The 25,673-nt window shown below is 28.6% G+C and overlaps 4 protein-coding genes across 4 annotated transcripts; 2 read left to right on the forward strand and 2 right to left on the reverse strand.

Annotated features, from left to right (window-relative positions):
* On the forward strand, positions 4,448 to 7,845 carry LOC109325565 (ETHYLENE INSENSITIVE 3-like 1 protein). Its single transcript, XM_019557998.1, has 3 exons — positions 4,448 to 4,719; positions 6,219 to 6,944; positions 7,254 to 7,845. The coding sequence occupies exons 1-3, from the start codon at positions 4,448 to 4,450 to the stop codon at positions 7,843 to 7,845; spliced, it is 1,590 nt and encodes a 529-aa protein (XP_019413543.1).
* Positions 8,772 to 13,560, reverse strand: LOC109325573 (LEAF RUST 10 DISEASE-RESISTANCE LOCUS RECEPTOR-LIKE PROTEIN KINASE-like 1.4). Its single transcript, XM_019558009.1, has 4 exons — positions 12,843 to 13,560; positions 10,840 to 10,872; positions 10,277 to 10,612; positions 8,772 to 9,976 (listed from the first exon to the last, which is right to left on the reverse strand). The coding sequence occupies exons 1-4, from the start codon at positions 13,558 to 13,560 to the stop codon at positions 9,048 to 9,050; spliced, it is 2,016 nt and encodes a 671-aa protein (XP_019413554.1). The 3' UTR covers positions 8,772 to 9,047.
* LOC109329718 lies at positions 17,615 to 20,209 on the reverse strand. The gene is made up of 4 exons (XM_019563477.1): positions 20,056 to 20,209; positions 18,974 to 19,704; positions 18,555 to 18,755; positions 17,615 to 18,053 (listed from the first exon to the last, which is right to left on the reverse strand). The coding sequence occupies exons 1-4, from the start codon at positions 20,144 to 20,146 to the stop codon at positions 17,808 to 17,810; spliced, it is 1,269 nt and encodes a 422-aa protein (XP_019419022.1). The 5' UTR covers positions 20,147 to 20,209; the 3' UTR covers positions 17,615 to 17,807.
* LOC109329726 lies at positions 24,952 to 25,673 on the forward strand. The gene is made up of 2 exons (XM_019563490.1): positions 24,952 to 25,250; positions 25,330 to 25,673. The coding sequence occupies exons 1-2, from the start codon at positions 25,086 to 25,088 to the stop codon at positions 25,432 to 25,434; spliced, it is 270 nt and encodes an 89-aa protein (XP_019419035.1). The 5' UTR covers positions 24,952 to 25,085; the 3' UTR covers positions 25,435 to 25,673.

Below are 25,673 nucleotides of genomic sequence, written 5' to 3' on the forward strand. Positions count from 1 at the left end.
TTAATAATGAGATAAAGCTCTAATGATATAGAAGTTTTCTTTAAAGTATCTAATAAGATTATGTGAGATATCATGAGATTCAAGGAAAATGAAAATTCTCCATTGATTTTAAAATCTTAATCTAAATAAATTTTATGTGGGTGAGTACTTATTTATAATAATAAATTTATTGAATTAAAAAAGAGTAGATTATGTCTTTTAAAATTAAAAATTTCCGCTTATCGCATAAAAAATCTCAACGATAATGAATGTTGATAATAGTAATAGATAAATATGAAAATTAATAATAAAGTTTAATATCTATCTGATTTAGTATATCACCTGGTGTTATTAATTTTGGATTGACCATTAATTTGATCAAGATATTAGGTTAATGAGTTACTAATCGTTCAAGTGAGTCACTATCTAGACCTATTAACTCTGTTTAAATAAAGATATATTAAATTTTTTATAGAACTAGTTAATATTATTTAATTTATACTTCAAAATGAAATTTTTTGGCAACATACAAGTACTTAAACAACCAATATATAAGAGAGATTTTACATAAAAAAAGAAAATTTTAAAACATTACCAAACAACAAACGTTTTACACGTTAGTTACAACAAAAATATACGATTTAGTTTAAAGCTTAATTAAACAAGCAAACCTTTATTATAAAATAACAAATGATAAACATAACTATGAATAAGTTAGAACTAACCTATTTTTTATTTAAAAATAATGTTGTTTTGGTAATTTTTTTAAAAGTAAATTTGATTGACTTGTTGATCCATTGAGTCAAGTTGTCAGCTTTAGGATTAACCAAACAAATCATACATAGTCATCTTAATTTTGTTACAAATCAATCGAATGAGCTATATCCTCTTAATATAATAGTTTAAAGTCTTACTATATCCTTTTATACATCAAAATGTTAAAGTTTCGCATAGAAAAACTAGTTTGTAGGTATGAACTTGTAATTATGAAAGTAACTCAAAACTTATAGTTCTGAATGTAGCTTATCAAACTAAAGTTATTTAGTAAAATAAGCTTTGTAACTAATTGAAATTTAAAAAATAACTAAAAAAAAATACATACATAGTTTATTTATTTTTTATTTATTAATTGAAATAATTAAATACATAAATAATTTAAAATAAGTAATTATTTTTATATTTTAGTTATAATTGGATATGAAATATTTTAATTTTTTGTTTGTTTTATTTTAAGATTTGTTTTTTTCAATGTTTTTTTCTCTAAAATACGCAATTAAGTTATATTTCATCTAATATGTTTTTTAATGGAGGACATGTAATGTATTTTATTAAAATATTCAATGACAAAATTGGAAAGTTAATTATTGAAAATTACTTTTACTTTTTAAATGCTACATGAAGTATTTTTCTAAAAATTAGCTTTCAAACGTTGCAAGGTCCTTTTTTAAAAGCTATAACTTATCTTCAATTTTTATTTATCGGACGTTTTTAATAGTTTTTTGAGTTACTCAAAAAGCTACAAGCTACTTAAAAATCTACTATAAAGTTTTGTCCGACAATGCCTGAAGAATACAATTCTTGTAAGTGACATTTATTAGAAGAGACTATCGCACATCCAAATAGAAAATAATTTTTTATCCTTAGAATGGAAGGATATACTTGATTATAAGAAAAATAAATTGATTATGATTCCAATTATTTAGTGTGATTATGGTTCCCTGCTCTTTAAATTTACTGTTTTTAATATAAAACATCCTTCCTTCTTCCCTTTAATTTTATTTTAATAAATTATATTATTGGTATGAAAGTTTAAAATAAATACTTTATAAATGATAAAATTAATTAAATGAATTAAATAAACAAATTATATTTTTTCCATAAAAATAATTCTATATAAAGAATAATTTAATTAATTTTCCTGTTCCCAAATTAATGATTAAATTTGGCAAATAGAAATTATATCAATGACATATTTAATTATATAGATAGAGAATAATTAAATCGCAATCTCATATGGAACCTAAGAAATGGGAAAAAAGGAATAATCATGGGGGTGATAAGGTTTGTTGTATTCCACTGCTTCTTATTATAAAAAACATTTTAATCAAGTTATAACAACTAAAAAAAGTTAAATTTTATCTGTTTTTATTTTTAAAAATGTTACAACAGTGTAATTTTTATCCTCATTTCATAATTAACCCAATTAGATAAGGAATATTAATTTAACAATTGGGAACTATTTTAAATAGAAAAAATATAAATGTCACATAAATATCATAAAATTCCTTATAAAAATTATTGTCAAAAAACTTCTAGATATCTTATAATAAGGAGAAGAGGAATAATTATATCATAATCCTATAAAAATATAGCATACATATATAGGCCTTGCAAAGGAGGGAGAAAGGAAAAGAGGGGAGTGAAAAAAATGTTAGAGAATTAAACATAGATATACTAATATTTTATAATATACTCAATTTAGCAAACTCAGACAATATTGAGTTTCTTATTTAAAAACTTGTATATCTTGCATGACCTTCTTTTCCTTTCTCAACAAATTAATGAAAGAAAAAAGAAGGTATGTTAAGTAGTGGAGGATGGAAGGGACAGGTGGGGCAGTTGCTCCTGGATTTTTTTAAATTTTTTTTATTTATCTTTTGTTTTCTTACAGAAATATATATGTTCATAAATTGTGTCGCTTTAGGTGTCAGTTACTGTATTTAGTTATAAAAATACTTAATTATTAAACTTTTAAATTATAAAATGTGACACATAGAGTGACACACTTTTTGGAGCATATATATTTCCTTTACCTACACCTAAATGACGTCTTTATGGAGATACAAGTCGAAACTCACATATTTCTTTAATTTGTAGCTTCATAAATAAATATAATACAACTTGTGTAGTCATTCTAAAATTATATATAATAGACCAAATTCTCTTACACAATGATATTGCTTATAATAATATGACTTTGTTTGAGTTCATAATAATTTTATATTTGATGAAGGGATTATGCATGTATTGATAATATATACCTTAAGAATACTTATAAGTAATTTAATATTGATAATATATATATATACTCCAAAAATTATATTCTATGAGTTTTAATGAAAATGAATATTAATTTGAGATGTCAATGTCAACTTTTTATTCTTGGTGTTATTCATTAATGTTTAAAAATATTTTCTATCATAAGTCATATATTATATTATCAAGTTATTCATATTATTTTATTTATTATGATTCAACCACTACATAAATATCATTTTGGGTATGACCAACTAAACAAAATTACGTAGTAAGATAGAAGATCAATTTTTTATAGACAATAGTAATTTATATTGAAAAAATAGTTGAAAATTTTATCTTTGATCCATCATGTATATTTATTTATATTTTTGTTATTTAATTAAATATTATTGTCTCTCCTAAGATTTTGTTGAAGATCCACCACTAAGGTATGTTGCTTGCTGTATATTTTTCTGCAAAGTATTTATGTATTGAAAATTATTTTCCGTTAGGAGGGCTAGCTTCACTATATTATGTATATTCATAGCTCAAATAAATTCTTTTATATAGAAGATACATGTGACTAAACTATAAAATAATCGATACACATTTAATATGTGAGAAAGTAATTTATTTATAAACGATTAAACAACTTCATAATAATATTTGTTTTATAAGCATTTATCAGTAACAATTAACTCTATGCCTTAAAAAAATAGTTTTTATTTTAGCCAGCTAGAAAATTATTCCTAGTCTATCATTGTGGCTGATTTTGATTTGTTTAAATATTTTTAATTATTTACACAAATTAGTTACACCAAATACATGGGTTATTAACCCACAATCCTTTCACCATCCAAAGGGAGTACAATTTATATAATTATGAATGGTTGAAAAAAATATTTAACTTAAAATTTTAATTATTAAATATTTTTCTGATCAATCAAAATAACACATAGAGTGTCACAAATTGTGAGATAGAAAATGTGTTTCATCCAAACACCATTACTCTTCTAACCAAGGTTAAAATGTAAAATTGTTGTTATATTCCACCCCCTCTATATAATATAAATTTCATTACTCCTTTTCTCTCACTCACAACAATCTATATCTATCACTTTTCTCAACTCAGAACCATATCTTCTCTCTTCTAGCTAAATATTTGTCTACCACTTTCTTAAGAGGCTAGCAAAAAAGATAAGTTTTGGTATGATTAATAATCTCTGCTCTTCATTACTTCTCTTTACTCTATCATTTTTCATCCATTGTTACTGTGAAATATGCATAAAATATATTTCAATGGTTGATAATGTAAGCTTTATCACTTCTATGTATCCTTGCATTTTTATCAAAACCATATAGGTAGATTCTAAATAATCCTTATGTTTTTTTTCTTATGTTTTATTTGATAGATTTTATAATTTGAAAGTGAAAGCAAAGCTTAGTAGCAATGATGAACAACATTGGTAATGTTGGTGATGGTACCATCGACCCTTCAAAGGAAGAAGAAGAAGAAGAAAACTTTGATGTAACAAATGAAGAAGAAAGAAAAGTTGAAGAGAAAGGTATTGAGACATTATTATTTGATGCAACAACATGGAATGATATTCGAATGGAATTGAAGAGTATTAGGGAAAAGAAGCACAATGAAGATAGAACAATCTCACCACTCCAGCAATTGAAAAACAAAAATTTGTCTCGTGGATATGAAGCTGTACTAAGGTAAATGAAATCGTGTGTTTTTCACTCTATTTAGTATATTTTACAAAATTAGTTAGTATTTAAAACATTTCTCTATAATAAATATTGTCTATATATTTCTCTAGTGCATAGGTTGGTAATATATATATATATATATATATATATATATATATATATATATATATATATATATATATATATATATATATATATATATATATATATATATATATATATATAATATATTTATGTCTGAATTAAGATTAAAAAGTTTGTTAATGATAACATGACTATTTAATAAAAGACAAGTATTTATCTTTAAATATTGAATATTGACCATTTAAATAAGATCTAATCATCCATAATAATTATTGTTCAATTTTTTTTTACAATAACAACTTAGTCACTTAAATTACTTCCTCTATATATATATATATATATATAAACATTTAATATTTTTAATAAAATATTTGTTACATGTATATATTGTATAATTTGTTAGGTGAGGAAACTTGCTATCATGAGAAATGAAAATAATGAGTATCTACTATGGGTGACAAATAGATGGTTTTGGATAGATAAAAAATCAATCATCAATCTATATAAATTCATTTAAATCATATTTTGAATTATTCAATTAATTTATATACAAATTTATTGGATGACTGAATACCCAATTCATTTGTTTCTTTACTTCGAACTAAAAATATTTTTGAAGAATATCATTCTTTTAAAAAATCACTATTTCAATAAAGCATTTTTAAAAAAATAACTTCTACAATTTTAAAGTATTTTTCAATATTATTTTAAGAAACACTTTTTTAAAATACTGATTTTTTGAATTTTTAAAGAAAAATATTTTTATAATATTATATAAGTATGTGATATTTAATGTTTTAAGTGTAATTTTTTAATATATAAATATATGTTATTAAAAACAAACTTTTAATACTAATGACATCTATATATCATATAATTGATTTCAATTTAATAAAAAAATCAAAGTTAGAGTTGAGATAGTGAGTGAAATTGAAAAAACAAAGAACACCATTTGTGAAGTTTATATTTTTTATGGGTTGGATATTTATACAAATAGATATATCAATGGATATCCATTGAATATAATAGATGGATCCAAATTTATTTATCATTAAAATTATTCATTTGATTATATTCATTAACTCTAATTGATGAGTTTGGATGAATTTATTTTTCTTGAATTTAGATAAATTATAGATTATGAATAATTTTGTTACCTCCATTATCGACTTTTGAATTTTATTTAAACGATAAAAATTAGAAATAATTATATATAACTATGATCATTAACAGAAATTTAATTTTAAACTTGATCTTGATATAGGAAGGAATGTATGATATAGATTTATATTTTGCTTTCCTACATGAACGACTATATGATTGTATGATATAGATTAAAGATGATTGTACATAAATTTTATGAAACTATGATGAATAACAATTAAAGTTTCTAATGTTTATATTTTCATCCATTTTTGAAGGAGCATGTTGAAGATGATGGAGTATTGCGATGTTAAGGGTTTTGTGTATGGCATTATTCCTGATAAAGGGAAACCAGTAACTGGTTGTTCAGACAATCTTCGAAGTTGGTGGAAAGAAAAAGTGAGATTTGAACGCAATGGTCCAGCTGCAATAGCTATGTATGAAAAAGAAAATGGAAATGTTGGAATGAACTTAGTGCCAAAAGAAAAACCACCACTTTTCATTTTGCATCAACTACCTGATACAACAATTGGTTCACTCTTATCATTATTGATGCAACGTTGTAATCCAGAACAAAGAAAGTACCCTTTGGATAAGGGCATTGCCCCACCATGGTGGCCCAAAGGGAATGAAATTTGGTGGAATGAAATGGGATTTTCTGAGGACTTAGCCCCTCCTCCTTATAAGAAGCCTCATGATTTGAAAAAAGTTTGGAAGGTTTCTGCGCTGGTTGCTGTGATCAAGAACATTTCGCCGAATTTCGAAAAAATAAGAAGGGCTGTTCTTCATTCCAAGACCCTTCAACATAAATTCACAGCTAAAGATATTAGTATTTGGAGTTCTTCTATTAACCAAGAGGAATCATTGGCTAAGAAGATGCATCCCGAGTTGTTTCCACCAAATAATGAACCTAAGGAAGATAGTGGAAATTCACATCACCCTATTATGTTTTCTGAGGAGAATGATTATGATGTAGATCCATCAATGACTAATGTGGATTATTGGCATGATATTTTAGAGGGAAACAACAACTTGCTGCACCAATCACCCAACAATGATAATTATTTACCTCAAAGTTCAATGGATGAAAATGTGCTGAACACCAACACCAACACCAACACCAACACCAACACCAACAACAACACCAACACCAACAACAACAAAAGCAGCAACAACAACCATGTTATGCCATTAAATGTTTTAGCTGATAAGAAGAGAAAGGGAAAGTTAGTTGAGAGAACTAGTTTTGAATATGACATTTATAATTGTGAAAACCCTAATTGCTTTCATCATGATTACTGCTTTGGTTTCAGTGACAAGAATGTGAGAAATAATCATCAGCTGACATGTTCTAAAAACACAAGCAGCAACCATGTCCTAATGATTGGAGGGTCAAATTCTCAGCTTAGAAATAACACTGTACCTGTTATGTCTCATGATGAACCTAGTCAAAGAGTAGCACAAATTCCAAATAAGACTCTTCCTGTAGTCACTGAAGGTGGTAGAGAAATGGTTTCTAATATGATGTCTATCAATGCTTCAAGTGTTAACAACAACAACAACAACAACATGGGTCTGATAAGTCCTGAGACCATGATTCCATTGGACAAACTATCCAAGGAGCCTCATATGGACATGGATTTTCATGATCATTGTGTTGGTGCTGAGAAGAACATAAATTATGAGGGTGCTACTAGGAACAAGATTCCCCTAGGTAACTTATATCAGAAGGCTCAGAAGGATAAGAGTTTTAATGGTCAAGGGGTTGATGCTGAGAAGAACATGAAGAATAAGAGTAATGGTGAAGGAGTTGATTTCAATGGACTAACATCATCCATCTTTGAACAAAATATATTTTATTCACTGAATGATGATGCTAATAGCTATGCATTTATCACTGAGTGATGATTAAGGTAAAATGGTTAATTATCTATTTCAACTTCCAATCTTTTACAAATAGCCTCATATATGGTATGTTAAAAATAGATCTTATGTTTTCATTTTGGCATTTAAGGTTCTTAAAATATGATCATGTGGCAAATTACAGTATATGAGGGTTTTCAATTTTATCAACATGACTTATTAGAAACTACATGATTTGCCATATGTTGAAAATTTCAAATGGAGTATATGCCAAAATTAGAACAAAGAAGATTGTTTTTGACATATTATAAATATTTAAGTGGGTTATAGTTGCCACAACCAAAACTAAAAAAGGCTATTTGCTAAAGACCTAAAGTTGCAATGGATAATTAACAATTTACTTGATTGGTGGCTGCAAAAAAAGATTTGAGAAGAAGCTGTTTGTGGAACATTATTTCATAGTGTTTGTCTTTCCTTGTTTAAAAATAAAATGCAGGGTACTTTTATTTATATATGTAAGGTAAATATTTGGTATTTGCCCTATGCTTATAAACATCTTTGCAAATTAAGCATGAAATGACTTTGAATATTTTCTTCTTTGTTATCTTATTTTGTCTGCTTAGCTGTTTATTTATTTTGCCTATTTCACCAATGTCCATGAGAAGAGGTGATAAGATTAGGTGTTCTAAATTTGTAGAATGGATTACAACTCTTCCAATCAACCCGGTTAGTCCACTATCATAGCTGTATTAAATGTTAATGTTTAGTTGTAACTACAGGAAACACATGTCTTGTCCCGTAAAAGTGTGTCACTTCTTCTAATTAGTTTGAAAAAATATATTAAAGTTAAAAGTTTAGTAATAAATTATTTTTCTAATCAATTAGAAGAAGTAACACATGAAGTGACACACTTTTTGGGATAGAAGATATGGTCTCGTCTACTACTAAACTATTTTCTTATGATTAGGCAATTGAATCATGTATATATAACAAAAAGTTTAAACTGCCACATTATACAACTTCTTAAATACATCAAAGCAACCAAAACATAAGAATATCTACACCAAAAATATATATTTTTGCTCTGCCCTTTGTATATTACTTGTTTTGGATCAAAAGTGAATTCAACTTCTCATAGCTACTAATTAATACTATTAACATCAATCATAACATCATTAGTTCATTGATACCAATACAATATATATTTTACTATCTAATGAAAAGAAATTGAAATGTTATAGAAACTAAGAAGAATTAGATGTAGAAGTGCTTCTAACCCATTTATCATCAAATGAATCAGTTGAAGAAAGTGGATAAGGAATGTTGTTAGAAAGTATAACATCTTCTTTTCTAACATTCAGTACCTCAGCTTCCATTGCACCAGGCTCATCACTCTTGATTCCTCTCAATACCTCTAGCACCTCATCCATTGAGGGTCTCATATCTCTCTGCTGCTGCAAACATCGAAACGCCAATTCGGCTACTCCTGTTGTCATCTTCCTTATAGCATAGTCCTTGTCATATCCAAGATGTGGATCGACCAAGTCGCGAACTTCTTGGTTTTGAATTTTATTGAGGGCCATGTTGGCTAAATTCACATCATTGCGATGCCTGCTAACATCCACGGCTTGTAGCGATGATATAAGCTCGATTAAGAGCACTCCAAAGCTATAAACATCGCTCTTATCGTTGAGTTGGTAGCACTGATAGTACTCAGGATCAACATAACCAGGTGTTCCTTGAGGAGCAGTTGATACATGAGTAGCATCATTCGGGAACAACCTTGACAAACCAAAATCAGCAACCTTAACGCGAAACTTGTCATCCAGGAGAATGTTGTTGGATTTAACATCGCGATGTATGACATCTGATGCATGGAGGTAGGCTAGCGCCTCGGCCGTTTCGATAGCAATGTTTAGTCTTACAGGCCAAGATACGAAATTAGAATTCGCGCTGTTTCCGTGGAGATGATCAGCCACTGTTCCATTGGATATGAATTCATAAACAAGCAGAAGTTCTCTGCTATGCCTAGAAGTACATCCATAGAGTGTTACCAAATTCTTATGCCTCAACTTAGCCAAAATCTCAACTTCATTCATGAACTGCTGAACTCTTTTAAAATTGCTTTCATAATGGCGTTTCACCGCAACCACGCGTCCATCTTTGAGTTCACCTGACCAACAAATCACAAGAACAATCATCTAAGAAATGGGCAGAACAAAAATTCTTCTATATGCACATAATTTTTGTACAATGTACACTATGTTTAACAATATGCAAAATTTCTAGTTAACAACACACATAACATGGTTAGTACTTAGTAATCAATTATCAATATTGGTAATCCATTACTAGTTATGCTAACCATATAATTATACATCATCATTAACTAGCATAAAAAATAGTGCAAAACTTTAGGGGCAAGCATTATTTTCCTTGGCCTAATGACACAAGAAAGTATATATCTTCTTACCTTTGTATACAGTACCAAAACCTCCCTCACCAATCTCTCTAGAAGGGTGAAAACTATCTGTAGCTTCCTCTAATTCATCAATGGTAAACACTTGGACGCCGAAGTAGAAACTCTTCATCGGCGGCACGGAGTCGGTCTTCGAAGATATGTAAGAAGGTACACTTTGTGACATGTTAGTTGTAGAGGTAAAAGTATCATCATTGCTTGAAGGAGGTAAAAAGTGGTCATTGCTTCTTGATTGTTTAGTAATAGCAGCAATTTTTTTCTTTCTTTTCACCATAAAGCATGCAAATCCAAAAATGGCAACAAGGGCAACAACAGCTCCTGCAGTAGCACCTGAAGATAATGCTACAAGTTAGTAAAACTTATATTTTTCGATGTCTCGTTAACGATACACTCTTTTCAACGCTCTTTATATTCGGCTAAGTTCACATGAGATCCAATGAATAGAGTGCGGACTCATGTAGCTTAGTGGATCTCATGTGAAATTAATCGAACATAGAGCGCGTTGATAATATTTATGTTATCAAAAACTCTTACAAATTAAAAAAAATGGAAGTTACCTAGTGCAACACCTACTTTGCTTTTGCCTTTCTCTGCATCATTCATAGAAAAAAGAAAATAAATGATGTCAAAATAAGGAAATTAAAAGGAGAAGAAAAAAATAAGTAGCTAATTATATCATTTAACAAATATAAAAAAAAAGAGAGAGGATAAATAGAAGGAAATGTGAATATCAACTTTGATGTCAGATATTTAGTGTTGAAATAAAATAACTTTAAATTTAAGAGACATAATAATATTTGAGAATAGATTATAAGGTTTTTTTTATTAAATTTTATTAGAGAAGTTTATGAATATAAGGTTTTTTCTTCTACTTATTCACTAACCTCTTTATTAGACACCATGAGATAAGTTTTTTTTCCAAACATATCCAGAATAGTTCAACCGTAAAAAAACTTAAAACAGTATAAACATATCTATAAATATATATGTATCTATACATTATTGACCACTATCGATAAAATATGATTAATGGACCCTATGAAAAGGAATAAATAAGTCTAATTAAATTGTAGTCAAAGAAGGCAACGCATTTTTATTAAACAAAGATAAAATGTGAACATAACTAGTTAAAACTAGTTGCTTCTACCTAATATATACCTACCACCATTTTTTTAATAAAAGATGACAAAGTAATGTCATAAGAACTTATTGACTAGGCAAACAAAGAAAAATAATATATATAGCATATATTAGTTATCCCTGACAAAACTATATGCATAAATAATACTATGGATAGCGAGTGGATGAGAGTACAAGTTCTTTTCTTATTCTTTTTTTATTAATAAATTTCAATTTCCAATAAAAATATATTATCGATGATCTAGTTGACAAAGAGGAAAATTATTTTCCCACTTAGTTAATGGAAGAAAACGCAGACTTGGATGCAACTATATAAAATTGCTTATGTATTACCTAACTCTACTAAACATTAAAAAAAGTATTATAATGTTGGTGCATGGAGTCAAAACTTGAGGCTACTAGTGGCAAATTTTATATCCAAAGTGATCAAAAAGAGGTGTGATATGTTTTAACCATAAAATTTTTTAATAGAAATATTCAAAACCCATGTTCCCCTATGGTACCAAAATTAAGGACGAAAAATCAATATCATAGAATTTAGCCCCTTAATTTGTAAGAGTCAAATTAGAAATAATAATCACTAGGGGAACTTGTCAAGAGGTTGAAATCTTCTAATTATCCCAAAAGTCAAATATGACAAAGGCTATGTTCATTGCAGGTAATTATGATGATGACCCATTCTTAACTAAGCACATAATCTAAAAAAAGTATTATATTAGACACCAACTTTTTTTCAATAATAAAAAGGCGCTCCATTAAGATAATTTAAGTTCTCTTTGGTTTAATAAAATGTTTTCTATTTCAATTTCACATTTTCATTAATTGCAAAGATATAGGATTGTTTTCATCATTTTTCCCGTTTTAAAATATATGCACAACTAATTTTCTTAGGTTAAGAGCTAGCCATTAATCAAATATGAGCTTCAACAAATTTATCATCATATCTTGTTAACAAACAACAATAAAAACAATGACCACAACTATAACCACTGTTTTAAATTGCAGTTGCGATTATGATTATGGTAACAGTTGTAGTTATTGTGAGTGTGGTCATTGCGGTTGTTGCGATGTGGATAGCAACCGTTGCGGTATGAATTATTTTGTGATTAAAAGAATATTTTTGAATTCGATATGGCCTGACGTAGTCCGATGCGGCCTGATGCGGTTGCGTTGCGGCCCGTTACGGCCGTATCATTATGATTCAGGGTTACACTGTAATTGTGGTTGCACTGGTCACCGCATGCAGCCACATCAGGTGATGCAATCCGCAATTTAAATAACTGTAACTACGATATAAAGATATTCAAATTCTTGGTAAGATGGTTGCAATTGCAATTGTACTCACATTAGCCCACATTTTTTCCTCAATTGTAATGTAAGCACAATTTACAACTAGGAGAAATTAACAAAAGAAACATACCTTGACATAGAGTTCCATTGTTGCAGAAACAACCAAATTGGTCATCCTTGTTGCCGCAAACCCCACCAGTCTCAACACAAGTGCTGCACTGAGCATAGCTTTGGTCCCATCTCAATTCAAAACCATCTTTTAGTGTGTTTGGGATAATACTTTCATCCTTAGCTACATCTTGAGCTAGGGTTCCAGAAATTGGAACAATAACACTTTTGCAATAGTTAGTAGGCAAAATTCCAACACCATAATAAACATATTTGCCACCACCACAGTCTTCACTATTAGGAGTAGGTTGTGTATTGCCAGTGCAATCATATAAAAGTGTAATATTTGCAAGTCCACCATTAAAATAAAACACAGTGTTTTCAAAGCTAGTAGCATGGTAACTAGTCAAACACACAGTATCCCATAAATCATCCCTAGCCACTTTGAGATTCTGTGTTTTCAAGTCCCAATCAATAATCCTATATGTTACTGAATTCACTGTGAATTTTGGAACATGGTTTTCACAATTTACCTTCAAGTTAGGTTCACCACAATATTCTGGTCTAGTTCCTCCAGAGAATGGGTATGTGAGGTTTGTGATGGTTCCACAGCTATAAACGTGAGTGGCATAGCACTTTGTATAATCATTAGCAGAAACATGAGATGTAATATTGATTAAGATGATGGAAATGGCTATGCAAAAGAAAAAGGGATGAGAATGAAGCAAGAGGGTTTTCATTCTTGAAAAGGAAGAATGAGAAAGAAAAAAACTTAGGAGAAATCAATTCATGTTTCAAGTAGATGAGGAAATGGAAGATAAATATAGTTAATAAAGTAGTACACGTAGATGACTATAATGGAAGTTGAGTAATCAATTCATGTTTCACTTTCAATAATGAATGAAAATTTTCGGAGTTTGAAGTTTCTTCTAGGAAACTTGAGCCATACGGCAACGTAGAATTTATTATACATTAGACTAGCTTAATTAATTGCATCATCTTGGAAAAAATGCCTCAATTAATATATGATTGGTTGATATTTTCTAATACATGTTTTCCTCTTAAATGTTTATTAATTTTTTCTCACTTTTTATATGAATCAAGAAAGTATTAGAAAAGGGTAAACATAAAATAACAATTATATACTCTTAAACTTTTAAATGAGACAACATAAATATAATTACAAAATTCTTCAAAATTGGAAGATAAATAGGAACGTTGACAATATTATACAACAACCTTATTCCATATTGGTTGTAGTTTCTATGATTTCAATGGTCCCAAAGTATGCTTCTAGAAAGTCGATGGCCCTTTGTTGACCACCCTAGTCAAATTAAAGAGAAGGTGTGTATACTTTGATATTATCTTCTATATATATTGAAAGAATTGCATTGACTTCTTGCTTATGTCATTTTCCTTTTTAATTTATTTTCAATAAAAAAAATTGTATTAAATTGAGCCATAAGGGGTATCACTAAATACAAGATTTTCTTTTCTAATTAGGGAACGAGTTTATGTAAATTCAATTATTACACCTTTAGGAGAAGTATAATAAAATTAAACATAAATAAAATATATGAAGAACGTTGGACATAATTTCTAAAAGAAATAATGAAATACGGGTATAATCAAGCTAGCCCTTGGGGTGTAATCTCTACTAGATATTTTTAACTACAATACAAATTTTAAGACTGGTATCAATGTATATTTTAATTCACTTACGTTTTTTGTACTTTATATTTGAATAATTCCACAAACCATAAAGAATAGACTGAGAAATTTGACTGAATATAAGGTTGATGGTGAAATTTAATATTTCATTTTTCCTTCACGTTTATAATTAACTTTTAGAAACTTTGTTTTTCTCTAAACATAAATTATTTTATAATATTCGGATAGCATTAAGTAATCTATAACAAATATATGATTTCATAATTACACTTTATATTTATTATTTCCTGCATAATTCACTAAATCTTTCACTTCCTATGTTAATAATAAACGGAGGAATAATTCTAAAATGTTAATATGTATATATTAACTATAACTGCCTTCAAAAATAGGGATGAAAAGAATAACTATCCAATATATATTTTATATGATTGGGGACAACAATAGTCTTATTAAAATCCTAATTGATAAAATAAAAAGACGATTTGGAGAGTATAGACCGGGTCAATCAATCAATATGAGTGAGTGGTTTAGATGAAATTAAAAAGTTAATTATTTCATCGTCAGCTCCTTATTTTTGTATTTTTAAGTTTTTTATTTTTTTGAAACTTTTGTAAGTTATTGTCAAAATAAATTACTCACTTTTATCCTAGTTAAATAATTAAAGTTTCATTTTTATGTCATAAGTTAATTAAAAAACTAAGTTTCTATAATTTTGAACATAATAATATATTAATATTGATATTTTAGTAAAAATATTATAAAATAAGAATTAAATTAATGATTTCTTAATTTGTGTGTTTATCTATTAAACTAAAAAAGATAAAAAATAGAGAAAGTGCACTCTTTTTTCTTCGTTTTTGTTTTTGTTTTATCAAGTATCTTATTATCATATGATGGATAGTTATAGTAAAACCTTATTAAAAAAATATATTATTCGAGCCTTTAACATTATTGGTGAAATAAATTTCCACTAAAAACGCAACCCCACCAAGATCAATCACTTTCATGATACACTATTTTCTTCATGACGACAAAATAGGATAGGAAAATTAATGTTTTTTATTTTATTTTGTCATTTTTTCCACCAAAAGGAAATGTATATGAAATTGTCAATAATATGGTATTTGTATTGTAGAAGAAGGAATTGTTAGCATAAGGCCACTTAACAAGTATGAAAGGTTAGACCCTATCGCATAGACCAATTCACTTTCTGCCATCTTAATATTTCAATATCTTTGATGGTGAAGCAAAAAATGACGATGGTCACGGTTTTACTCCAACTTTTCATGTGATGTTACTTAGGATCAATATTTTAAATTGTATTTTGTAACTTTTGCAACAATATTATAGTTTTAGAGCCCATATAACAATTATAATTATAACCACATAGATCATATTTTCCATAATTGTGATAAATACAATGCAACCTCACAATTTAAGTTAATTCCTAGGTAAGGAATTGAACCTTTAATTTCATTTTTGTTTTAAAATTTAGTCTTTGTGAACCCAAGAGAATTGGATAATCTTAACATTATAAAAATGGAAATATGTCCATTTTGTAGTTTTGTATACATGATTCAAAATACTTGTTCTTCTATAAAGAGGGGATGGAGCCGCAACATTGAATATTGATACTCAAGTCAATATTTATATATGAGGATAAAAAATATTGATATGTTTCTATCTATAAAACTTTGAATGAGCTTACCTTGCCCCTTTGGAATATCCAATAGTGTCTATATGAAGTTATGGTCCTCTCCAATTTGTCTAAAAAAAACCTACTTTTAAGCATATGCGCGGCTCCTAGGTGTCTTTTAGATAGGTACATATTTGTTGTCTTATAATGTTTGATTTGTCAGAAGAATACTTAATAATTAAATTTTAACTTCAATATATTCTTTTTAATTAATCACAAATTTATGACACATGATTGACACAAACTATAAGATAGAAGATGTGTTCCTATATAAATGTGTCTTTTCGCATAAGTTACTTTGGAAGAGCAATGATAGACATCGACCTTGTTAGCAGGAAAAACTAGTTAGGTTCTTTGGGCCACGATTTGGGCCTTAGGAGTTCAAGTCTTATTTTAGTTTCCAATACGCTTTACACTTATGGGATGAAACATTATCATTATGGGTATGTCCAATTTAAGAAAATGAAATGTTAAATTCATTATGCAAACCGAGGAGGGATAGATAAAAGTCTAGATAATGTCCAAGTTGTTTAAATTTCAGACTTATTTATTCTCAAAAGAGTTTTACCAAATTGGTAGAAGATTAGGAGATAATAATGCTAAGAGGATATATTTGTCATAGAAAAAGGTAAAATTGTAGGAGAAAAGTTTTCAAAATTCTCAAAGTTGAATACATGAAATTAAATTATTCTAAATTAATACATAAAAGTGATTATTTTAGGAATTTAATGAATATTACAAATCAATGCTCTTTTAAGGTCTTCTTCCTATGGGTGGCATAACATTGTTAATGCTAAGGATGAGGTCAGTGATGGTTTTATGGTGTGTTTAAATATTACATAGAACCCATTAGATACCAAGTCAACACCTATAAAACCACAAGCTGCTTTGATAGCGTAAACATCGTTACATAGCCGAACACACCATTTGAACATTGTGGATTTGTCGCTGTCATGATCCTAATATACTTAATATACAACTATAACAAACTCAATGGGTGACAAAATGATCCACCCTAGATAATGCATTGTGTTAGCTAGAGCACAGACACGATAGGGCTGCTTGACATGGATAAAGCAGTCCACAATAATCTAAGCAAGCCTGATAGAATGACTTGTCATGATTAAAGCACTTGCAAAATATTTTAGTCAATCTCTCTATAAAGTATCTATATTTTTTTTAGATGACTAAACAATATTTCTTTCAGGTTCAATTTCCATGGTGTGAAATAACTCTCATTGAAATTCTCCATTGCAATCTTTTATGGAACTTCAACATTGCAATCTTCTATTGTTCAACCATCTCATTTTATACATGAAGAATAATGAAGCAGCAACCTTCACTCTCATACTACTATTAGATACAACCAAATAAAAATAACCTAACAACAATAGAATTGAGAAAATAGGAATCTACACTCAATATCAAGTTAGAATGTGGATTTTCTTTATTCAAAACATATTACATTTTCTCTCTTAAACATATTATAGAGAAATGAAAACACACATCCTCTAATTAAAATTACAAAAACAATAATTTTAGGGGTGAATCTCCTCTTCTTGCCCCACTCAAAATGTTGAAAAAAAGACATAGAAAGGATCAAAATCATGAACTAGGTCATTGGTCATTGCCAATTCCATGTATCTTTATTTCCATTACTTGTGAACAAATCTGGCTCATGGTGTGGTAGAAAGACAAGAGATCAGACAAATTTTCAATAGACATTTTTCCCATAACATTTCTTGCTAGTTTTTCTCTTTCTTCATTTAGTTTCACTCTCTCTTTGTATGATCCTGCATTCCTAACTGTTGCACCCATTTGTTTTAACCTTATCTCTTGCTGCACACTCAAGGCTTTATTTGACTGCAATTTCAAATTCAAGTATTAATGAATAAATACTAATTGAAGTGGAAAGTCATTTAAATCGTAATCCACAATCATAATGGTAACACACCTGCCCTGACATGCGATCTCACAGACCTATGAATATACCAAGCGTGTCGCCCACAAGTTTAAATACCCCTAGCGACTCAATTGTATAGTGACTACCAGTTATCGATGAGGTTACAGATTCGAGTCGCGGAAGGCTCCTCTTTATGGAGAATAAAATACTGCAGAAAACATTTAAGTTTTATGGGTGATAAGCTCAATGTATTCATGGGTCTGAGAGGTTGCATGTTAAGGCTGGGTGTTCCAATAACTAAGGTTAAGTGATTTTGTTCCTAATAGTGAATGCAATTATGGCTATATCATGCATTTTCCCATAATTATCCTTTGCTATAGTGAATGTACAGCTTAAAACAAAATGGATTATGGATTATAATTAAGCAAAATAGTTTATCTTAGAGTTGTGTGTAATAGTACCTCAAGAAATTCTGCCCCGGCTTCAAGTTCAGACTCTTTGATTGAATTGATTCCATGAATGTAGAGGTCTTTTGCAAGTGAGAAACTACGCACTATAACTTTTCTTTTGCTTTCCATTTCTTTATCAAGCTTTAGTGGCTTTTCCACAGATGTTAGGCTATTCAGCTTTTTCTTGTAAGCAATCACTGCCTTTGCAAATTCCTACAACAAATTCCACAAAATTTAAAATGTTAACTCAACCAATCAAAGCAATAATGTATTAAACATTAGAGGATGGAATGGAACAAAACTAACTTATTCATTTTGGATATAGATATACCCTTTAAGTTGATAGTGTATAGATATTAAATACCTTATCATCATTTCATTCTATTATATTTTGTAACAGTGAATGAAAAAAGAAGAAGTAATTTTCATACCTTATAAGCAAAGGGACATCCTGGGTAATCAAAGTCTTCCGAATCAGGCTTCCTCATACGCTCAGGGTGAAATTGCAATCCCATTATAAACTTTCCCTCTTGAGGATTATAAGCATCTGGGTCATAAAACCCTTCTATCAAACCATCTGGTGCAAATGCCATTGGGACAAAACGTTGTGCCAATCTCTTAACCCCTTGATGGTGATAACTATTAACACAAATATCCATTTCCCCTTCTTCCAAAGAATCCTTAAACCAATGATGCAAAGGTGTGTTTTCAACCACTTTAACCTCATGCCTATGCCCATCATAATCATCATAGTTTATGTGCATCACTCTTTTGTCCTCTGTGCACTTCTTTGAAATCTCTTTCCCTATATCTTGATATAGGGTACCCCCACATGCAACATTTAGGATCTGTGACCCTCTGCATATTCCCATGTAGGGAATGTTCCTTTCTAAGCAAAGCTTGGCTAGGCTTAACTCTATTGAATCTTTCTCTTTATCAATACTTGTGTCACTAACATGAAGCCTCCTAATTTCATCTAACTCCTCTTCAGAAAGACACGAAGTATCTTGTTCATACCATGAAGGATCAATGTCTTCTCCTTCACATAGAAGGACACCATGGATTGGTTCAAAGCTTTCTAACAACATATGGACCCCGGAAACACGTGGAACAATGACGGGTACCGCACCATATTCTACTATAAGATCAAGGTGATATTCACCTGAAAATCATATCATAACTCATTACCAAGTTTGATCAATAGGTTATTATATTCCACACTTGTTTTTTTAGCACTCAAACCACAAGAAATTAGGTCATAAGACTAGAACAGATGTACTACCCACACTGCATTTCACTCATGATTTTTATAATTTAAACACAATTATGAATGTGACATGATCATGATGTGATTCCAAACATTATCATTATCAAGACCATAATATCACAGTTGCAGTTATGGTTAATTATCAAAATTTAAAACCCTATTTTTCCCACATCAGATTAATGAATACACATATTGTATCAGCATTAGAAAATTTGATTGAGAGGTTGAAGGAAAAAGGAAACATACCAACAAAATCAACGAATTTGTTCTTGCAAACGGTTCGTCTAGAAACAATTAGAACACGAGGGAGAATAACAGAAATATCTGAAGGAGTCATTATATGTGATTGAGTTATAGTAATGGTGATCTTTATAACAATGGAAGGATAATGGGTACTTATAAAAGACCTAAGCTTGTATTGTATCAATGCCTTTCTTACCTTGTAGCTTCATATTTATAACTACGGGATAAGGACTCATTAGCTACGATATCTAATGCCTACGGTTTTGTTACTATATTCACTAACAAGTTACAACACATGTATAAATATATTTATTTAAGGAAATAACTAAAACATAGGAACTTCATGTTGCGTGGCGCCACGTACGTTTATTTTCATTTTTTTTTTGTTTTTTATATTTTATTTTATTGTTTTAATTAGGAAACAATTTTGAGCTTTGACTTTTTGAACTTTTCTTCTTCATGTTGCTAGTTGACTTTTACTTAAAAAACCATGCACCAAATGTGTATAATGGGTTTCACGACAAAGTGTTTGGCTACCAATTACAATTACTTAAATCAAGCAAAAATAAAAAATGTAAATATAAACACACCTCACAATTATAGTTCGGTATAATAACAGGGAATTTTTTATTTGAAAATCAAGTCTTCAACATTGTATTTAAATACTTTATAAGGTATATTTATATTTTATTCACTATCTACTTTTTTTATTGTTAAATATCTATACATTAATTTCAGAAAGAAAACAAAAACACATTACACTATCACATTGTTGTCATCATATGTTATACCCAAAACATTTCAATAATCAATATGGGTTGATTATGTTGTACGTAAAGTTTTTTTTTTTTTTTTTTATCGTCAAAGTATGTTAGTTGTTAATATGTTAGTATTTTGTCGTGGGTGAGACTCCACCCTCAACCTTCTACATCCTACCATCAAACCACCCTTATAACTCTCATTTTTGTTGATGATGGGACTCGAACTCACAACCTTCTGCACTCCATCCCTTACGTAAAGTTTTTAAGTGTAATAAAAAGATTAGAGGACATGGACATGACCATGCAAGACACATGGTGAGTCATCACTACCCTATAATAGAATATAAACTAAAAAGTTTGGCGAGTCAAAAGCTGAATTGAGATTGGAAATAGTTATATATATGATGTGAATGTGGAGACAAATGAGGATTTGTTTGGTGCAATACTTGTTCAGATTTGCTAGATTCGAATGAAATGACCCTTTTTTTAGTATTATGATTTGTTTATTACCTTATAAATAAACAATGTTTCATAACAACATAACATTTGACTATTCCATAAAAGGATAACATATTCGTTAACAAATTAGAAATGCAATTTGAATTTGGATAGGCCTCTTGCTTTGTCATTGCCAACGCAATAGCTTCATCTAATTATGGTATTTTATTTTACATAAAAAGTTATAACTAGATATTCATTTGTGATTAATGATAAGATCTATAAAGTTGTTGAAATTTAAACCATTATTTTGTTGAACAAATTTGTATTATATTCTCTGAAATGCACCCGGTTTAGATGAGTTAATCCATTTGGAAAATAAATACGAAATAAAATAATAAAAAAGAGGTATGAGATAATAGTGAAAACATTAATGGCTATTAACTATTGTCATTACTATTATTTGTAGAGTGACTGTTCGACGGTTTAGGATATCATAAAGGATGATATTTGCAAATTGATGGCAGATTTTCATAGAATTAATGAGTGTTAGTTCAAGTAGTACATGTTTGATTCCTCTTAAGCAAGAATCCGGATTCAAGTCTTATGGATGAAAAAAAAAAATCTCTGATTAGAAGAATTAGGAAATTGATGAATAATTGTTGCTGAAAACCATTCTTTGTTTGTTGGGTTCAAAAACTTCTTAGATGGAGTGGTATTCGCTAATAAAATGGTAGATTAAGAACACAAAAAATAATGGGGACCCATGCTTAATTTTTAATGGACTTCAAAAAAAGCATATCACTAGTTTAGAATTTTTCTATAGAGAAAATAATTTGTGTATTGACATTGTAAGATTTTTTTATAACATCAATATATATTTATTATTTATCATATATGTTAAGAGTTATTAACCTTTAAAACAATAATATGTTTATATCGATCTATATTAATATCTAAAATCAAAACATAACTAAGAAAAAAATAAATAATTGAAGAAGCATAATTTTTATCTCATTTTAAAATTTAACTTACATTTTTCTTTTAACTAACTAAGATGTTGTCTTTGATTTAATTTTCATCTGACTCACTTTTGTTTCACATTACATTCACTTGAGATTGAGATTTTTTTTTTCAGTACATGCTTGATTTTGAGTTTAAGTTCAAAACAAAGTTTGAGAAATAATTAAAAAATTGTTTATTTCTTATTAAAGAAATATCAATTTGATTTTGAAATACTAACATTAATATAATATTATTAAGAAACTACCAACTCAACTTTTCTATATCCTACTTTATTTACTCTTACTAATATTATATTATTATTTTACATCAAGCAAAACTGAGAAAAAATAAGTCAAAACAAATCATACCTGTTAGTTTTCATTTAAACCACACCCAACATGTCGGGCATTTTTCATTCAGAATTACAAAAAAATACAAAAATAATTTAATTTTTATGAAAATATTATTGTGGAAGATTAAAAGCATTATCATTGTCTTTATTTATCTTCTCAAACATGGCACACATTTTGTTTTAACAAATGTGATAAATAAAAGTATTCATCATATAAAATTAATTTTTCAATATTAACATTTACTAAAATATATATATATACATATATATATACCTAACTGAAAAGTCACCTTACTCATATTAGCAAACCCCATATATATATATATATATATATCGATATTGTATAATAACTTTATAAAAATCAATGTCCCTAACTTATTAAAGTCAACTTCCTAACTTTAAAAATAGAAGAAGGGATAAAAGTAGATGAAACAAAAATTAAATGGAATGCGAAAGGATGTTCAAATCTCATCATCTATCGTGAGATATAATTTAAAAACAAATGAATCAATCAATTATTAGCAATAAATTATTAAAATATACAATATATAAATAGAAGATGCAATGTGGAAAGACATTTTTTTCTTATACATGTAATAGATGAGATAAAATGTTATGTCTAAGGATGGGCGGGACGGACTTAAGGGCTATCCTATATACAATTAAAAAATAATAAAAATACATAAAATTAAACAAAAAAAATCTTATACCACTATCTCATTTTTTAAAATTCCAAACAATGTACTATTCAAATAATTTAACATTATATATGCGTTCAGTCTAATACATATGTTTTGTTTCTGCAACATCGAAATTAATAATCACATCTAATTGCTTTCTTTCTGTAACATCAAAATTTTCTTTTATTCGTTCTTTGTATTCCATGCACTTTTGCTGATGCAGATTTTTAGATCTGAGCCCCCACATAGGTATAGAGAGTTCATTGAAGGTGCAAACTTCATGCCTTTTTTCATATAGCAGGCATGACCTAATTCCACTATTTCCTCCTAATTTTAAATGACAGAACTCAGAAGAAGAAATTATTAATTCGGGTTTGAAATCACTTTGTCTAAATTGACTTTTTTTAATCACTTTTTTCTTTCTTTTTGTTGATATCTTCAAACATTTTTTTCTGGGTCAAAAAGAGTGGTTGCATGCATGCTCACCACTCCTTTCTAAATTCATGCCATGCTTGGTCGTCAGCATGTACCTAACATACCCCATCAACCGCCACCTACTATATATATATATCTCACAAATATACCAAATTAATTACTTGTGTCAAAATTTAAGTTTCCTAATATGTCTGGATTTTTTCATTTAAAAAAGTTAGAGTAAATATTTATTTTAGTTTATCATATTTTTCAATTTACCAGTTTACTCCTTCAAAAAAAAAGAAAAAACCTAAAATGATTTCAAAAAATTTCAAATACAAGTCAAATTAGTCTTTTTTAGTAAGTTTTTGTAACACTTGGTACATAATAATTTGATCCAAAAAAGGATTAATTTGACCCATATTTAAAACTTTTAGAGATTATTTTAGGTTTTTACTTTTTTGAAGAAGTAAATTAGTAATGTTGAAAAATAGGAGAGACTAAAATTGATATTTATTCTAAAAATTAATGGTATAATTGGAAAAAATCATAGTTCTTCTACTCTTGTCTACAACTTTTGACGTTTTATGTTATATACACAGTTTAAGAAATATGTGATGAAAAAAAGAAGATGGATAAATAAAAATGAAAAAGTATGTGATGAAAAAAATTTATAATAAATAAGAATATAATTGAATAGTTAAATGTAAATACGAATTTCTAAAACATAAAAAAATTGAAATAATGTAAGTTAGTTAAAAAATATAAAAAATATGGAATGCGTTTTTTTTAACCGTATAAACACCATATATTAACTTGAGTTAATGTAAATATTAAAATATCCTGAATTGTGCGGAAAATAGATATATTACGTACCAAAAAATTGATAGAAGTCATAAAAGTTGACAGATATTACAGATAGGACTGTTTTTATAATGAGTATTGTTACAAAAATTAAAATTTAAGGATACGATGAAACCTTATACAATTAGATTAAAACTACAAAATTATTTTTAAAAAACAAAGTCCCCATCATAGCTCATACAACAATTTACATACCAGTGATATGTTGATTTAATAATATAAGGACTCACTCAATCTCCCAAAATGTCGATGGTTCAATTCTTTTATGTGATACTTGTTATTTATTTGAAGAAATAACTACAAACATCGAAAAATAATTAGTTACTTACCCACAAACGTGAAGGGATTTCGGTATGACGGTATTACCAAAAAAACAATTTGCACATTACTTTATTATATGGTTTGAGCTTGAGCACCATGGGTTAATCCCTTCTTCTTGGCAAAGACATCGCCAGCATAGAGACGAATTTCTCAATTAAATTCTTCACATAAGAATTTGATTGGGAAAAACAAATTAATATGTGCCCTCTCAGGCTAATCCTAATTTTCTTATCCGCAACCCTGGCTGGTTTCTTCGTATTCAGAAACCTCAGATCTCAACCACAAATTGAAGACGATGATAACATTGTTCCTCCTCAATCAACCTCAGATTCTTCCAATCCTTCCTCAAATGGAAATTCCAAGGTCGACCCATTTCCCCCTTTGGTTTCAATTTTCATAAAAATGTTGCTTTTTTGAAAACCCCTAAATTTCTATGGTTCAGGTTAGGGTTGCGTTAGAATCTGGGTTCTGGACATTTGTTGATATGGCTAGTGGGCGTTATCTATGGAGAAATATGGCATCTTCATCTTCAAAGCGATCAAGTTGATTTTATCATTGATTGGTTGTACGGTATTTTTACCTTTTTCAGGTTTATGATTTCTAAGGGTGGATGAACTTTGAATCTGATATTGTAATATTAGGGTCAATTTGAATACTCTGAATCATAGCTTGTTGTTCATATTATTGTTTTTTTGGGTTAAATGTTGTTTTGAATGGTGAAAGCCATAACTCAGTGATTGTCCATAATCATAAAATGTCATCATATTAAGTGTGCATTTTACTCTT

The sequence above is a fragment of the Lupinus angustifolius genome, chromosome LG02, assembly GCF_001865875.1.
Source record: "Lupinus angustifolius cultivar Tanjil chromosome LG02, LupAngTanjil_v1.0, whole genome shotgun sequence".
Taxonomy (NCBI): domain Eukaryota; kingdom Viridiplantae; phylum Streptophyta; class Magnoliopsida; order Fabales; family Fabaceae; genus Lupinus; species Lupinus angustifolius.

Bases quoted from the DNA above. Each gene is read 5' to 3' on its own strand.
- LOC109325565 (XM_019557998.1), top strand. From the start codon at position 4,448: ATGATGAACAACATTGGTAATGTTGGTGATGGTACCATCGACCCTTCA. The intron at 4,720-6,218 runs GTAAATGAAATC...CCATTTTTGAAG, and splicing joins GGATATGAAGCTGTACTAAG to GAGCATGTTGAAGATGATGG. The intron at 6,945-7,253 runs GCATGATATTTT...CTTTGGTTTCAG, and splicing joins ATGACTAATGTGGATTATTG to TGACAAGAATGTGAGAAATA.
- LOC109325573 (XM_019558009.1), bottom strand. From the start codon at position 13,560: ATGAAAACCCTCTTGCTTCATTCTCATCCCTTTTTCTTTTGCATAGCC. The intron at 10,613-10,839 runs GTAACTTCCATT...CATTATCTTCAG, and splicing joins CAAAGTAGGTGTTGCACTAG to GTGCTACTGCAGGAGCTGTT. The intron at 9,977-10,276 runs GTAAGAAGATAT...TTTGTTGGTCAG, and splicing joins TTTTGGTACTGTATACAAAG to GTGAACTCAAAGATGGACGC.
- LOC109329718 (XM_019563477.1), bottom strand. From the start codon at position 20,146: ATGACTCCTTCAGATATTTCTGTTATTCTCCCTCGTGTTCTAATTGTT. The intron at 19,705-20,055 runs GTATGTTTCCTT...TATGATTTTCAG, and splicing joins CAAATTCGTTGATTTTGTTG to GTGAATATCACCTTGATCTT. The intron at 18,756-18,973 runs GTATGAAAATTA...AATTTGTTGTAG, and splicing joins GATGTCCCTTTGCTTATAAG to GAATTTGCAAAGGCAGTGAT.
- LOC109329726 (XM_019563490.1), top strand. From the start codon at position 25,086: ATGTGCCCTCTCAGGCTAATCCTAATTTTCTTATCCGCAACCCTGGCT. The intron at 25,251-25,329 runs GTCGACCCATTT...TCTATGGTTCAG, and splicing joins CCTCAAATGGAAATTCCAAG to GTTAGGGTTGCGTTAGAATC.